This window comes from Schistocerca piceifrons, chromosome 3, assembly GCF_021461385.2.
Source record: "Schistocerca piceifrons isolate TAMUIC-IGC-003096 chromosome 3, iqSchPice1.1, whole genome shotgun sequence".
Lineage (NCBI taxonomy): Eukaryota > Metazoa > Arthropoda > Insecta > Orthoptera > Acrididae > Schistocerca > Schistocerca piceifrons.
Genome location: NC_060140.1, coordinates 433,710,689 through 433,726,527, shown reverse-complemented (window position 1 = coordinate 433,726,527; position 15,839 = coordinate 433,710,689). Strand labels below are relative to the sequence as shown.

Genomic DNA, 15,839 nt, shown 5'->3' with positions numbered 1-15,839 from the left:
ATTACATCAGTTATTATAAATATATTGTCACAGTTTTTTCTCACTGTAAGTTATGTTGTTGTTCCTTGTCTTCATCGTATGTAAAATATTGTTTCACTGAATATAGCCAATACAAAAATCTCAATAAATTCAAAAACAATGGAGCATCAGATACAGCTATCATTTAGGATGCTAAAGTTTTGCTTTCTTTTTAAGGATTCATTAATTACACATTTCAGTATGTTTATCTGTAATAATATAAATAATTACAGAGAACCTTTCTGCATCGCATGATTTATATTGGGCGCCATAATTTTGAAGACCAGCAAGCCATTACACAATTCTTTGAGGCAACAATAAAAACAATTAATGGTGGATACTGTGATGAGCCTCTTACTGGATTGTTTTTGTGGTATAATGACTACTTCATCCATGTTCTTGAGGTGAGCCCAAAAAGTAAACATATGAAAGAATCTCAATGTACGATTGAAGAGTTGTGTACTGTGTTATTACTAGACAATATTACAATTTTGATGAAAGAGTAATGTGATCTAGTTCTTGGATTTATTTCAGTTGTGGTGTGCAGGGTACTTAGAGTAAGATTCCCAATTCATACATTTTTTATTGTACACTCATTTGTAGGAGTCTTACTTAACAAATTTGAAGATTGCAAGGGAGAAGAGTTCAGGGAGCAGTCCATTGCTTAAGATCATAAATCATTGTTGACATATGTATCTCATCTCCATTGTTAATGAAGTTAACTTGTACCTGTTAGATATGTGGTGCATAAAAGAAGCTGTCAGGGATGTGGCCTGTCTTTCTCGTGATATTGAAGTATTCATTGTCTTCTTGTTATGATGTACTATGAAAAGTGAGTATCTACATGATTAAAAAAAGTTCTTTCAACTTCTACATACTGTGTGTTTGTGTGTGGTCCCTGCCATTTTTCTAAAGAAGATTTTACAAGATATGGACTCAGGATCAACAGTCCTCAGTGACATGAAGTGAAGGTACCATCTAGATAACAAGACAGGTTGGAAGATCATTCAAAACAGTGAGACATTGTCAGTACTGAATTTTTCTTCCCTTTTGTGGATTGCAAAGAGGATTTGTAAATGATATTATGGAAGCAGTGTGAAAGTCATAGATGTGACTGAACTGACAAAAATAAGTGGGAAAGTTTTCTTACTGAATGATATATTTATGGTGAATAAGTAAATGGTCAAATATCATGGATGAGTAAGAAATCAGATTGTTGAATAAAGATAATTACCACAACTATTCTCAGAGAACTAAGGGAACTTCATGATTAAACAGTCTTGGTGTGCAATCGACCATGGAATGTGAAATACATTCACAGCGGACGAACGAAAAGCAAAACAAAAGGGTGTGGGAATTCTACTAACAACAGTAGATGATAATTCAATTGATGGTAAACAAGACTGCAAAATTGCAAAAGAAATATGGGTACATTGACAGCATCTTTTACACATTTTGATTTGTGGCATAGAATGTTTGTGCTAAAGGAAAAAAACAAATGATGTGGAAATGTTCAAAGGGGATGAAGCCATGGTAAAAGCCAGCATGATAACAGTCATGGCAATTATGAAAAAAACATATGAGCATGGTTCACAATGTTTTTGTTGTGAAGAGCATGGACATTTTGCAAACTATTACCTGTAGTTTGGTGATCACATTTTAAACAATAAGCAATCAAAATGTGAAAATGAGGCAGACAAAAATCTTCAAATTTAACTACTAACAAAAGTGTGTTACTGACACCAAGGCATAGTAGTTCAAAATTTCATCCTACAAATGAGTTAACTGTGACCATGTTGTACACTGATGCATATTCACCTGCGACAGACGTTATTTTCTGAGAAAACAAATGAAACGAAGCATGGATTTTGGACAGTGAACTAACAGACCACATGACTTACCAGCGTGAAAAATTCATCACTTTCACCAAATATTAAGAGTCAACAAAAGTAGCTGGTGGTGAATATTTGCAAAGTTCTGGTTTTGACATTGTACGCATATACCTATCAGAAGAATGAGGAGGATAAATAGTCAACTTGCACTGTACATTGTACATTCCAGACGTCATGTATCAGTCCCTCAGGCAACCAATAAAAAAGTGATTGTATCTGAAATAAAAGCTGGAGCTAGAATTGTGAGACAAAATGGGAAAATAACTGTGAAGGCTTCAGTCCCTAAGGCAACCAATAAAAGAGTGATTGTATCTTTAATAAAAGCTGGAGCCAGAATTGTGAGACAAAATGGGCAAATAACAGTCTGTACTAGATAAGTGATGATAACTCCAGTATTTCAATGTATGGATGTGGTCCTGCCACAAATCTTGCCAGTAGTCAGGAAATGGATTTATGGCACTGAACGCTAGGCCATTTTCATGTTGATAAAGCTAAGAAACAGTCAGATGTAATGCAATCTCTCAAAGCATAAAATGACTGGACAAATCAGTTCAACGGTGTGTATGCTGAAAACAAGATGAAAGCTAAACCTTTCCCCAAACAGACTAAAAACAGAACAAATGAACTGCTGTGTTTCGTACACAGTGATGTAATGTGTGTCTCTGCCTCCTAAACATTTGGTGGAACGAAATATGATGCCTCCATTGTATACTACACTACCAGTTCTTCAAAATCTTGTCTTGTCTTTGAACCTTTTCCCATGACAATGTTGAAGTCTCCACATATAACATTCTTATGTCAATTTTGAAGTCTTCGTATATAACAATGTTTTTCTTCATTTTCATTCTTAGTAAGTTAGTAATTTTGTTTTTCAGAAAGATTCTAATCTTGCCACCTGGTGATCTGTACACGCAAAGATTGTATGTCATGTGTAACTACATTAGTAATTTCGAAGTCTTTTTCTCTAGCTATGTGTTAACTAACATTTTTACTGTTTACAGGCTTTGGGAGATTTCCTGTTTTAATGTATACAGAAATTCCGCCACCTTTATGTTTAGATCTAAAGAGGTAACTACAAGGGGATTTCAATAAGTAATGCAACACATTTTTTCTTCTCAGCCAGTTTCAGTTGAAAAAATAAAGAAGATGTTGTGGGACACTGTGGAATATTCCCACTTCAGCCCCTGCAGTTTCATAAAGTACCAACACGTGGTGGTGCAATATGTAGCCTTCAAAAATGGCATCCATAACAGAGGTGTGTTCCAAAATAGTGAGCTGCCATTTTGAGTTTGTTAGGCAGAAAACAAGAGTATCACAGATACTCATAAGTGTTTGCAGAATGTCTACATGGATGTAGCAGTGAATAAAAGCAAAATGAGTCATTAGGCAAGGCATCTGTCATCATTGCAATGAGGTCACACAAACTGGTCCGATTTCCTGTGTGCCATCTAACTGCACATAGCTGTGACTTCTGCAACATTTGAACGCACGGACACTGTCAGTCGAGTTTTTCAATGGCTCAGGCCTCGTTGCACAACTGGATGTCTTTGTTTGTTGTGCTGATTTACTTGTCCACCAGTTGGGGTACTCGAAGGTGTTTGCTTACTGGGTTCCTCACTGTCTAACAGAAGATCATAAAGAGCAATGGACATCTGTGCAGAATTGCTTGTGTGTTATAAGGCTTATTATGACAATGTTTTGTCGAACATCATCATAGGTGATGAAACATGGGTTCATCACTTCGAACCTGAAACAAAATGGCAGTCCATGGAGTGGTAGGTACCACACCATCTCTCCTCCAATGAAAAAGTTCAAACCCAAACCCTCAGTGGGTAAAATCATGGTGACAGTCTTCTGGGACTCTGAAGGGGATATTCTGTTTGTCGTCCTCTCTCATGGTGCAACTCTGAAGAGTTTGTGCTACCCTCAAGAAATTGAAGAAATGGCTTCAGAGTGTTTGTTGCCACAAAAATGCAAATGAACATCTCCTTCTCCATGACAACGCAAGGTTTCACACAAGTCTGTGCAGCTGAGAGGAGCTTAAAAAACTTCATTTGACTGTTCTTCCTCATCCACCCTACAGCCCAGATCTCACACTTTCTGACTTCCATCTGTCTTCTCCAATGAAGGATGCTCTCTGTGGGAAGCATATGTGAATGAGGGGGTGATTCTTGATGTAGCAAGATGTGGCTCTGATGATTACCAGTAGAGTGATACCATGCAAGCATACAGGCCTTCCCAGTAAGATAGCTGAAGGCCATTACATTGAACAAATACTGTGTTTAAAAATAAGGTTTTGTAGCCAAAAGAGTGGGAAATAATATGGTGTATTGGAATCCTGAATAAAACCAGCGTGCTTTCATTAAAAAATGTTGCATTACTTATTGAACATACTTCATAGATAAGGTGTAATCTTTTATGGTCAGATTATCTATATGACTTTCAGTTAGCCCATGTTCGCTGATGGGTAATATGTCTGGCTGTACTTCACTTTGGAATCTTGCTGCTTCTAGTTGTGTATTATCAGTGTATGAGATATTCTGATGGAAGTATTCTCATGTAATTTTTCTTTTCCTGACCTACATGTTGTAATATCCTTATCCGAATGGCTAACTGGCAGCATTGAAATGCATTCTTTGAAGTAACAACTTTTTATTACAAGAACCAAACTAAATACAACTTCTGAGAATAAAGTCCACACAACATGAGAACAACAATGTATTGAGAAGCAGGGAAGACTAATAACAACACAGTCCTGTGAGTTGGGACTCATACGTAGCCCACGGATGAGTAGCAAGATGCTGTAACAATGTGGTCCCACAAAGCGATGAACCTAAAGGCAGTCACATATGAATACTGCAAAGTGGTGGCCTCAGGAGCAGCTGACAGAAATGTAGCAGCAGACATAATTCACAGTGAGGCAACACCTTTGTGGAAGTGGCAGTGGCAGCAGCAGGCGGGGTCTGCAGCTGAGACCTGTTGCAGAGACTTGGAGCAGCTATTGGTTGGTTGGAGCCTGGAACATAACTGTGTTTCAAAGCGTGGAGTGCTGACCTAAGTAGTTGTATGTGGAAGGATACATACGCAGTGTCATATGGACACATTACCATGTGCACGTAAGTGTGACCTGTGACCACAGTGCTGTGTGCAGCAACTTAAATTGCTATGTTGTAGCAAGGCAGGTGCTGCCGACCACTATGGAATCTGCAGGCGGTTTGACTGTGCACAGTACCATGACTATTTACAAAAGACCTCTGAGATGAAGCAGTGGCTGTTCCTAACCTACAAAGCATAGACTGAAGTGTTGTTGCCAAATATGCATGGGCCCAGCCCTGCAAATATCATACCTTTGCACCCATAACAAGGGATGGTGCAACTGTCTCCAAGAAGTGCAGCACTCAAGGGAGGAGGCACAACACAGCTGCCGGCATCAACTGTCCACCAACTGGAATGAAACAACACAAACAGTCACTGGGTAAGCACATGCCTGAGAACTGACCAACAAGTTACTGAATATTGTATTCTTGCATTCTACAAGCAAGGAGTAGAACCAAAAATCTATGTATGAAAGGAACACCAGAATTGTCATTAACATTTGAATAAAAATGCAAGATACAACTAAAAAGACTGCTGATCATTCAGTGCAGGACCATTGGCATTGGATACACAGTAACATCCAAATGCTCAGCACAAGGCACATGAATATACTAAACCAAACTACTAATCAACAACAAAAAATTAATCGCAACAAAACAAACTTGCAGTGTCTGTGTGTGGGAACAGTGACTGACCTCTGTTGCAGGTAGAAACTGGAAAGGGCCAGGTGATGGCAGACCTTGCAGCAAAACTGCCATGAAAGCACAACCCATGGCTCAGAAGAACATATGATGGGGTCAGCAGCACAAGTGGGAATGCTGAGACCAGCAGTAAGGAATGCTTTGACCAGCGGTAGAGCCGGCACCAGCAGTGGAAGCGGCTGTATTTGCGGCTGCAGTGACACCAATGGGGATGACTGCGCTGGCTGCAGGAATGACAGAGTTGGTGAGGGGACCAGCTGTACAGAGCCAGCAATGAACACACTGATAAGACAGTTGGCATTGGTACCAACAGGGCTGACTGGAACAGGGCAGGCAGTGAGAAGACTGCCAAACAGACTGACGTCATTGCAGACAGACTTAGCAATGACTGGAGGGCAAATTGGGACAGGGCCGACAATATCCAGACTGAGCACAGGGCTGGTGTCATTGCTGACAGGCTTGGTGACAACAGGAGGGCCAGCTGGGACAGAGCCGCCTTCCAATGGGATCACACGCAAGGGCTGGGCTGAGAGCAGTGGAACTGCTGTCATAGAACTCAGTGAAAAAGAAACTGAATGCTGCACGATACAACAATATTGGAAATAAACTGAGTGGCAAGGTCCCTGCTTGCCACACTCAAAATTAATTGATGCTGAGACTGTTCAGAAACATGCCCATGTAAATGCAGAAGGGAAGAATGTTGTTGAGGAACACACTCACTTGAATACTGTGGGGGAAACAATCCACCAGTAACCAAAAAGTCGGTACACATTCAGCATGAATGGAAACAACTGTCACCACCAAATTGCATATCTACCCATCTACCAATGAGTCATTGTTGTTGTCCTGCAGATGAGAATCTTGGGGGAAAAAAGCCTAACAACAGAAAGGAAAGATTTGTGCTCCCATTCTTGCAGTAAAGTGAGCTCTGCATTTAGGGTTGCCATAATCAAAGGACGAAAATCGAGGACAAAATTCGGTGATTATAAAGATGTGGTTGAAACACGGACCGATATGTTGTGCAGGTGACCATTGGTTTGCATTTCAGTTGAATCTTCACCATTACTTTACAGTGGTAATTATGAAGAGGTGGTTGAAAACTATCGCCAGAAAATAAAATTGCGGGAGACTTGGTTTTTAAACACGTACAGTTGAGTAATCTGATCAATTATAACACTCATTTGTATGCTCTCTACAAATGATAGGCATTGTACTTACTAGCCACTTTTTTCGCTGACATTTTCCTCTTCGTCCAGGACACCCGTCTTCGAGCATAAAATCGCGGACTGTCCGCGAAATGCGCTATGTATGGCAACCCTATCTGCATTGCATATATGACATATACTAGAAAGTGCAACTCCAGCTGTTGCTGGTGTGTGCCCCAGTCCCCTTTGTGGCTGTCAAACACCAGAAAATTGGATAACAAATGTGGGAGCAGCTTGCCAAGATGCAGCCATGCAGTCAAAACTTGAGCGAGCTGAGTTACGCTCTGCATCAAATATCTGAATTTGTTTACCTTGTAACTGAAGGACATGAATCAGAGACAGCTCTGATGTCTGGACAGACCTGATAAATCGAAAGGATGCTTGAACCTTACGTGAAAACAAACTCCCAGCATACTGAAACATGTACCTTTAATTACTGAATTGTCACTAGAGTACAAAAATACACCAGATAAGCACCAAAATCAATGCAAACCAACAGTGTCAGTGAAGAGAATTGTACTTATAGTACATATGAACTGACCACCTTAACTGTGCAGAAAAGACAACTACTACTAAGAAACTTGTTTCACAAATGTGTATAGGTTGAGAAACTTGTCCTATTGTAAGACTCACAGAATCTGATGAACATCACTGCACTCAGGCTATAACACACAAGGAACAATGAAGATGCTGCCCCACATAAAGACCTAGTACACAAGCAGAAATCCAGCTGATTGAAAACTACTGTAACAGACTTGAAAAACAAAATGTCTGCTCCAGCAAAATGAGCTAATAAACAGCAAGAAACTCGAAAACGAGCTTGAAGTATACTTAAAACTTTACCTTGTCACCAATGTATAATGGCACACAAGAAAACAGCCCTAGAAAACCCCACAAAACTTTTTACCTCACTGCCAGTGATATCCTTTGTCCAAGTGGTTGGCTGGCAGTATTGGAATGCACTCTTGAAAATAACAACTGTTTATTACAAGAACCAAACTAAATACAACTTCTGAGAATAATGTCTACACAACTTGAGAATGTCACTGTCTACACAGGCCTTTGAGGCCGGGGTCATAGGCAGTCCACGGATGAGCATCAAGATGGTGTAACAACATGGTCCCATAAGGCAATGAGCTTGTAAGCAGTCTCATCTGAATACTGTAAAGCGGTGCCCTTTGGAGCAGCTGACAGAAGTGCAGTGGCAGATTTAGATCACGGTGAGGGCAAGGCAACATCCTGGTGATCAGAGGCAGCAGTAGGCAGAGTCCATAGCTGAGACTCGTTGCAGTGACTTGGAGCAGCTGTTGGTTGGTTGAAACCAGAACTTTACTATCTTTAGAAGCATGAACCTGGGTAGAGACCGGCAGGATATATCCACCGTGTCATGTGGACACGTGACCACATGGACATAAGTAGGACCTGCACACGCAGTCATTGTGTAGTGTCCCAAGCAGGAAAGAACTAATGATCAAGTTTGAACACACTACATTATAACTAAAATGCCTTCTTGGTATGCATTAATTTCCAAACGCAAAAACAACAAGAAACGCAACAATTCTTGTGGTGGCAAAACCAGATGAAAGTACAAAGCAACGAAAATAATAACCAAAACACCACTCTACACAATTACATAGATACAACTTTCTACAGAAAGACTACGGCGAGTGTCTACTGGGCTAGAGCTGGCATAGGTATCGGCCGGAGCTATCCTAGCTGTAGGTACACACTGCTGGTCTGATGCTGCTGGTGTGCTTATAAAGCCGATTCAGTGGAGTGCTACACGTAGTCACATTAGTTCCAATTGGTGGATACTGTCACATGAATTTTAACGAAGTAGTTCCATGTTTATGCGGAAAGTCTGTTGTTGTTTACATCCACTGGCAATGTTTAGATTTGAGCTCTTGAAGAGAGGTCAGCAGCCCCCCTTGCTTGTCTGTTGTGTGGTCTCTCTAACTGATAAGGGGCCTCTATGAAATATCTCCCCCTTGGAAAAAAATGCACAGCACCACAGATGTCCATAGGAATAGAGGCATCCTGATCGACATGCGTAGGTTCTTGGCAAGCAGTGGAGGGAGGCGGCAATGCAGCAGGGGCAGCTGGCAGCAGAGGCAGCATCTGAAGCAGAGGTGAAGCAGAGGTTCCATCACAGGGTGGTCGGCGACAGGCACTGGCAGCTCACTCAGGGTGTCGTGGTCCACCAGATGGGGGCAGAGCTGGTAGAGGTGCCGGCAGGCAATGGAACTGTCAGTCCAGTGGAGAGGTGCCATCACCCAGCCGCAGAGTTTGGTGATGGTGGCAGGTGCTCAGTGCGCCCATGGATGAGAGAAGATCCATACCCAGATCTCCTGCCTGATGCAGAAGGAGTGTGCCAGAGTGCGAGTGGGAGGTTGAGAAGTCATGGGAATAAGGACAGATAAGGGAGAGCAGAACAGTCAGCTGTGAAGTATCTCCGCTGGACTTTTACTGGCACGGGGGGTGGCACATTATGTAGCCAAAAAAAGAAGCATGGCCCCATTCGGTGGGTGATGGCTCAGCAGCTTATCGAGCTGGGTCTTGAATGTCCACACAAAACATTCTGCCCGGCCATTTGACAAAGAGTGAAATGGGGCTGTATGGATGAGGGAAATTCCATTGGCAGTACAGAATTGCTTAAAACTGGTCGAAGCAGACTGTGGACCATTATCCATAATGATCGTTTTGGGGAGTCCCTCAACAGCAAAGAGGCACTGGAGAATTTTGATAGTCTCAGCAGAAGTGGTGCTCGTCATACGGGATACATAAGGGTATCCTGACCTGGAGGCAGTCAGGATGAACCACTAGGAACCATGAAATGGCTCTGTGAAATCAAAGTGGAGATGTTCCCATGGAGCAGCTGCATCGGACCATGAAAAATACTGGCATGGGGGTGCTGCTTGACATGTTTGACACATGGTGCAGGCCAAAATGAGGCAGACAATGTCTTTATCCAAACTGCACCAATAAAGGTGTCAGTGAACCAGCTGTTTGGTGAGGATGATTCCCCAATGGACAGTGTGGAGGCGGTCGAGGACACGGCTGCCCAATGCATGCGGTATGACCACCCGGGGAAATTCCGATTCACTATGCAGAAGGATGACGCCACTGCGGAAAAAGAGACTGTGCCAATGATCTCATAAATGCTGGACCTCCGCATCGCAGATGCTACAATGACTGGCTGGCCAACCTGCAGCAATTTGGTGGTGGAGAGCTTGCAGTGGCCCGCCGTATCGGCATCCAACAGAAGCACATCCAGAGCTGCGTCCAAGTCTGGTTCCACATGGAAACAAACCAATGGGGAGGCATCAAACTCACAGTCCACCCTGGCATGCAGCCAGGACAGAAAATCCACATTTGCATGACGTTCAGAAGTGCATTAGACAATATCAGAGTCGAACATTGCCAGAAAGAGCGCCAAACGCTGGAGGTGGCGCGCTGTCCTGGTGGGCACTGCGGCACCCAGATGATACAAAGAAACCCAAGGTTTGTGGTTGGTCTGCAGAGTAAAATGAAATCGTGGAATTTTATAAGGGCAAAAACCAGTGCCATAGCTTCCTTTTGAATTTGACTATATTTGGATTGAGCGTCAGCCAATTATTTGGTTGTGAAAGCCACTGGCCTCTCAATGCCGTTGGCCACTTGCAAGAGGACCGCACCCAGGCCATAGTCCGATGTGTCGGCGGTGACGATGGGGTGCAGGAAAGAATCGTAAGTGGCCAGACAAGGTGGGCGACTGAGAGCCGACTTGAGATGTGTGAAAGCCTGCTCACATGTCATGTCCCAAACCCGACACACACCCTTGCGCAATAACCCAGTCAGGGGTGCCAAACTCTCAGCAGTTAGGGGTATAAAGCACCAATAATAGTTGATTTGACCAAGGACGGACTGCAGTTGCTTCATGTTGGGGGAAGGAGGCAAGTTTTGAATCACCTCGACATACTCGGTAGAGGCATATAGGCCATTGGCATCAATTGTGAACCTGAGATAACCAGCCTCACAAGCAAAAAAAGTCACACTTTTCTCTACGGCAACACAGGTTAGCCTTGGAAAAAACCTGCAACAGCATATTCAGCTTGTCCACGAGGTCCACTGCTGATGAGCCGTCCAGATAATTTGTCATATCGGGCAACTGACTTGTGAGGTGTTCCAAGTAATGTTGGAAAATGGCAGGGGCGTTGGCAGTGCCAAATGGGAGGCGGTTGTATCTGAAAAGGCCACACGGGGTATTGATGACTAGGATCTGCTGCGATTCCTCGTCCAATGGCAGCTGCTAATGAGCACTGCACAAATCAGTTTTGGGAAAAATGGTTGAGCCTGCAAGACGGGTGAGTATGTCATCCACTGATGGGACAGGATATGCATCGATGATGGACTGAGAATTTACAGTTCTCTTAAAGTTGCCACATGCGTAAATCACCATCTGGCTTCTTGATTAACGGGATAGGCATTGCTCAGCAACTGTGCACAACGGAAAAAATGATGCCTTTGTCTTGTAAGCAGCAAAGTTCCACCTGGAGCCTGTCTAGGAGAGCAAAAGGGCCCGGGTAGGCCTTTAAAAAATGGACGGAAGAGGGAAGAAGCTGAACATATGTGCTGAAACCCTTCACTCCTGGTTTGGAGGATGAGAACAATGTTTCATATTTGCTGAGCAATGGGGTGAGGAGGGTATCCAAGGAGGGGATCAAAACTGCCTGTACCTCATTTTGCACTGACAAACCCAGACGACCAAAAATGTCCACACTCAGAAAGTTAGTAGTGCCGGGAGACCCAGTCACCAAAAATTGAGGGGTGAAGGAATGACTGTTGTAGAGGATTTGTGTTGAAAAAACGACGTCGGCTGATATAGGATGATTACTGAAACTAGGCAAGGCATGAGGGTATGGAGACAAAGCTGGTGAGCCCAAACGTTGGTTTGTGGCACCATCCACAATAGAAACAAATGATGCTGTGTCAATTTGGAAGACCACCAGGATATGCACGACCTCCAAGGGTAGGAGAAAATGGGCTCCTGATTGGGGAATGATGGAGAATACCTGTCCATTTGTGGAATGTGAGTCTTCTAGGCCCTGAGGTGATGATTTGTGATGAGCCTGTGTGTCCACAGGAAGCCTGGAATCTACGCGATGTTTCTGCGAAGCCTGACACACAACGGCGATATGGCTTGTTCAGCTGCAAACCGTGCACCTTGCTCACTGGTGGGGGCACTCTGTCCATTGGTGAATTCAGAAACAGTCCGGACATGATGGAAAATGGGCGAAAGACTTTCTGTCACGGGATTTACCAACACACTGCTGAGACTCCCGCTTGGCAGTAGGCAACTGGCGAGCTACAAAAACAGCTGGATAAAGACACAGCGGTTGTAGTCGGTGAGACTGTTCAAATGCACGAATGATTGGCAGACAGGTGTAAAGGGACAGGTCCTGTAACTTCAAAATATCAGCTCGAAGACCCTCGTCTGGTGCGTGAAACAGCACCATATCGTGAATCAATGAAGAGGCATAAGACTGCCTGCAGGCAATGTTGGCACACCGGAATTTGAAATTGCGGGAGAGACCCTGAAGCGTTGTAATCCATTTCAAATATGTCTGACCTGGGGACTTTCGACAAGAAAAGAAAGTCTGATGGGCAGAAGTGACATGTATTTGTGCGTCAAAGTACTCCAAAGGGCAGCACTTAATATGGGTAAATGAGAGATCTGGAAGGGATTGGTCAGGGTTCAATTGTTGAAGTAAATGATACACTTGTGGACCAGCTGTTCCTAAAAAAAAAGCCCAACTTCAATTTTCGTCATGGATCCCATGTGCCAATAAATGTTCCAACTGCTCAACATAAATTGACCATGATTCAACAGGCCTATCAAAAGCCTGAAGCATCAGTGGAGCCACGTGCACTAAGTGTTCAGTTTACCAGTGATGAAATCAGCTCTGTGAGCTACCTCTTGCAATGCTGTGGAGTGAGGGCAATGTTCTGACCTTGTGAACGCTGCCTGAATCTGCTGTAGAGTTTCCACTAAGGACTGAAGAAGGTCCTCTGAGGGGGCTATTCCATTAGAAAATCAAAGTTTTATCCTCGTCGCCAATAACTGTAGTGTCCTGCAGTCGGCAGGAAAGAACTAACGATCAAGTTTGAACACACTGTATTATAATTAAGACACCTTCTTGGTGTGCACTAATTTCCAAATGCAAGAACAACAAGAAGCACAACAATTCTTGTAGTGGCCAAACCAGATAAGTGCACAAGACAATGAAAAGAAAATAATAAACAAAATACTACTCTATACAATTACAAAGATACAACTTCCTACTGAAGGCTATGGCGAGTATCTACTATGCTAGAGCCGCTGCAGGTATTGGCCGGAGCTGTCCTAACTGTAGGTACACATTGCCGGTCTGACTCTGCTGGCATGCTTATAATGCCGATTCAGCAGAGTGCTACATGTAGTCACATTAGTTCCAATTGGTGGATCACTGTCACATGGCTTTTCACAAAGTAGTTCTGTATTTATGCAGAAAGTTTGTTGTTGTTTACATCCACTGGCGATGTTTAGATCTGAGCTCCTGAAGAAAGGTCGGCAGCCCACCTTGCTTGTCTGTTGTGCGGGCCTTCTGACTCATAAGGAGCCGCTATGACACATTGTGTGCTGTGACTAGTTCACCAAGTAATGGCGAGGCTGTCACCCCCAGACAATGTGGTGGCTGTAGGCAGCTTGACTGTACACGGTATCATGACTATTTACAAGCCATTTCCAAGATGAGACAGGGGCCATTCCTGGCTGGCAAAGCAGAGACTGAAATGTGGTGGCCGAATATTCAGGTGCCCACCGCTGTGTGTACCACATGTGTTGTGGACTGTATTCTGAAAGTATATTCTGTAGTGCTTCCGTTTTTGTGTAGTGCTTATATTTTGCTTTCTCACCTAGAGCATCCAGTTTTTCTGCCCCATCAGTCCATATTAGTTTCCTTTGCTTCTGATTATTTTGCCTACATCTGTAAACATTCTGCTGAATGTTACAGATCCAATCTATTTAAATGCATGCCATCCTTTCCTAGGCTGCTTCCACATAAAAATTTGTTTGGGTTTATGAAAACATCACCAAGATGATCTCATTGTTCTTCAGTGGCACAGTTTATTTTGGATAGATATTTGTCACTTACTGACCTTCCTTTTATAATTCCATTACGTATCAGCCAAAATCCCACATAGACACTTCTTGCCATTTCTTGTGTTGTCAGTAATTTCTTCTTTGCTGCTGCTTCTTAACGAATTTGTTCCAGAATGTATAAAGACAACTCTGTAGCTGTGTTTGGCTTCAGAATCTGCTTATGCAGTCACCAGTTTTACATTTCCTGTATTTTTAAAATATGTATTTAATTGTTGCATTCTAATTCCAGACTGTACACCAATTTTGCAGTTGGAGACAGCAATATTTTTAAGTAGTGAGTCGCTTACTATGAGAAACTCATTTTCATTCCCTTGCATAGCTGTGGTCATGCATTTTCTTTTACTGAATGTCATCCCCTTCCATTTATATTTATCGATTGATTTTTGGCTTGCTGAATTTATTGTCACACCTTTGGAAACACTGGACGTGTTGTTATTTTTAAAGTTCGTTTGTGCATGTGTATTTTTGTGATTTTGTTATTTTTCTGTGTGATGGATTTCACAGACACAAGACTGCTTTTCTCATATTAATCTATCATTTTCTGTCTTTGAAGTCAATATTTCAGTTTTTAATGTTGCAATGTCATTTTGTAGCAGCTTCATAATTTTGTTCTTTGAATACAACGCACTTATAACATCGGCCACTTTATCACATAAACAGCCATGTTTATTACAGAAACCAAACTAAATACAAGTTCTAAGGGTAATGTCTACACAGATTGGGAACAGAAATGTCTTGAGGAGCAATAAAATTGCAGAAAATCATCACTGATGCATTTTAGGTTTACTTTTGTGCACTTTTCCTGTAACCGGTAATTGCACTTGACACACAAAATACCTTACAGCACACATTTTCACATTCTCTGCATGAAAAACTGTCCATTTGCCTTTTTAATCAGACTGAAATGTCATTAGAAATTTCTATCGGTATCATGTTGAATTACGTCTGTCGATAAAAGTTATCACTCTGCATACCAACTATACCCTTTTTAGACCCAGGAGGCTACTATGCCAACTTTTCTCTGGTTCATATGAAATCTGCAAATGACCTCCTTACTATCTTATGTACAGGAAATTAATTTGATGGTTTCTGCAGTTGCTATAGTTACTTTGGACACGGTAACATATGAATAAACAACTATTTTAGTATGTGTCATTAACTATCCATGACTTCAACAGAGTTTGGGTTAAGAAGAAATAAAAATAATATGAAGATTGGTGTAGGCAAAGAAAGATTTCTTTATCAAAAGAACTCAGTTGGGATCAAATATTGACATGGAAATGAGAAAGAAGTTTCTGGAAGTGTACAATTTGGCACAGTACTGTATAAAACTGAAATGATTGTTGTGTAGAAGAATGTGAAAAATTAAATGAACTGATCAAGAAGGAGCAGAAGAAGCACAAGAAAAACTAAGATGAAGCCCTTAACCTGAGTAAAGAACAGGTCAGTAACTCTGTAAAGCCCTCTGTTATATATATGTGATGAACACATGAACTACAGAAAATGCAACAGGATATCCATAGCAATGAATCAAATGTGGTTTAGAAAGTGGCTTGCAAATCTAATGTGGGTGCAGTCACAAGGACCTTGCATAGGTGGCCAGGATATGGACTGCTGGTGCCTAATTGGTTGGTATAAGACACAGATCCAGCACTGATTGAGGTTCGTTGTTAACTAATAAATGTATCTCCTGCAAGTTTTATTACATGGGATATGTCCCTAAGAATGCTACAACCTCAAAAATTCT

General features: G+C 42.2%; 1 protein-coding gene across 1 annotated transcript in view; it reads left to right on the top strand.

The window, feature by feature from the left end:
- Positions 1–269: 269 nt before the first annotated feature.
- The window catches only part of LOC124788724 (testis-expressed protein 47-like), a 188,136-nt gene continuing 172,566 nt past the window's right edge, over positions 270–15,839 (top strand). The window contains exon 1 of the mRNA XM_047256004.1: positions 270–422. Coding sequence (XP_047111960.1) covers positions 270–422 — 153 coding nt within the window. The remainder of the gene's footprint in view (positions 423–15,839) is intronic.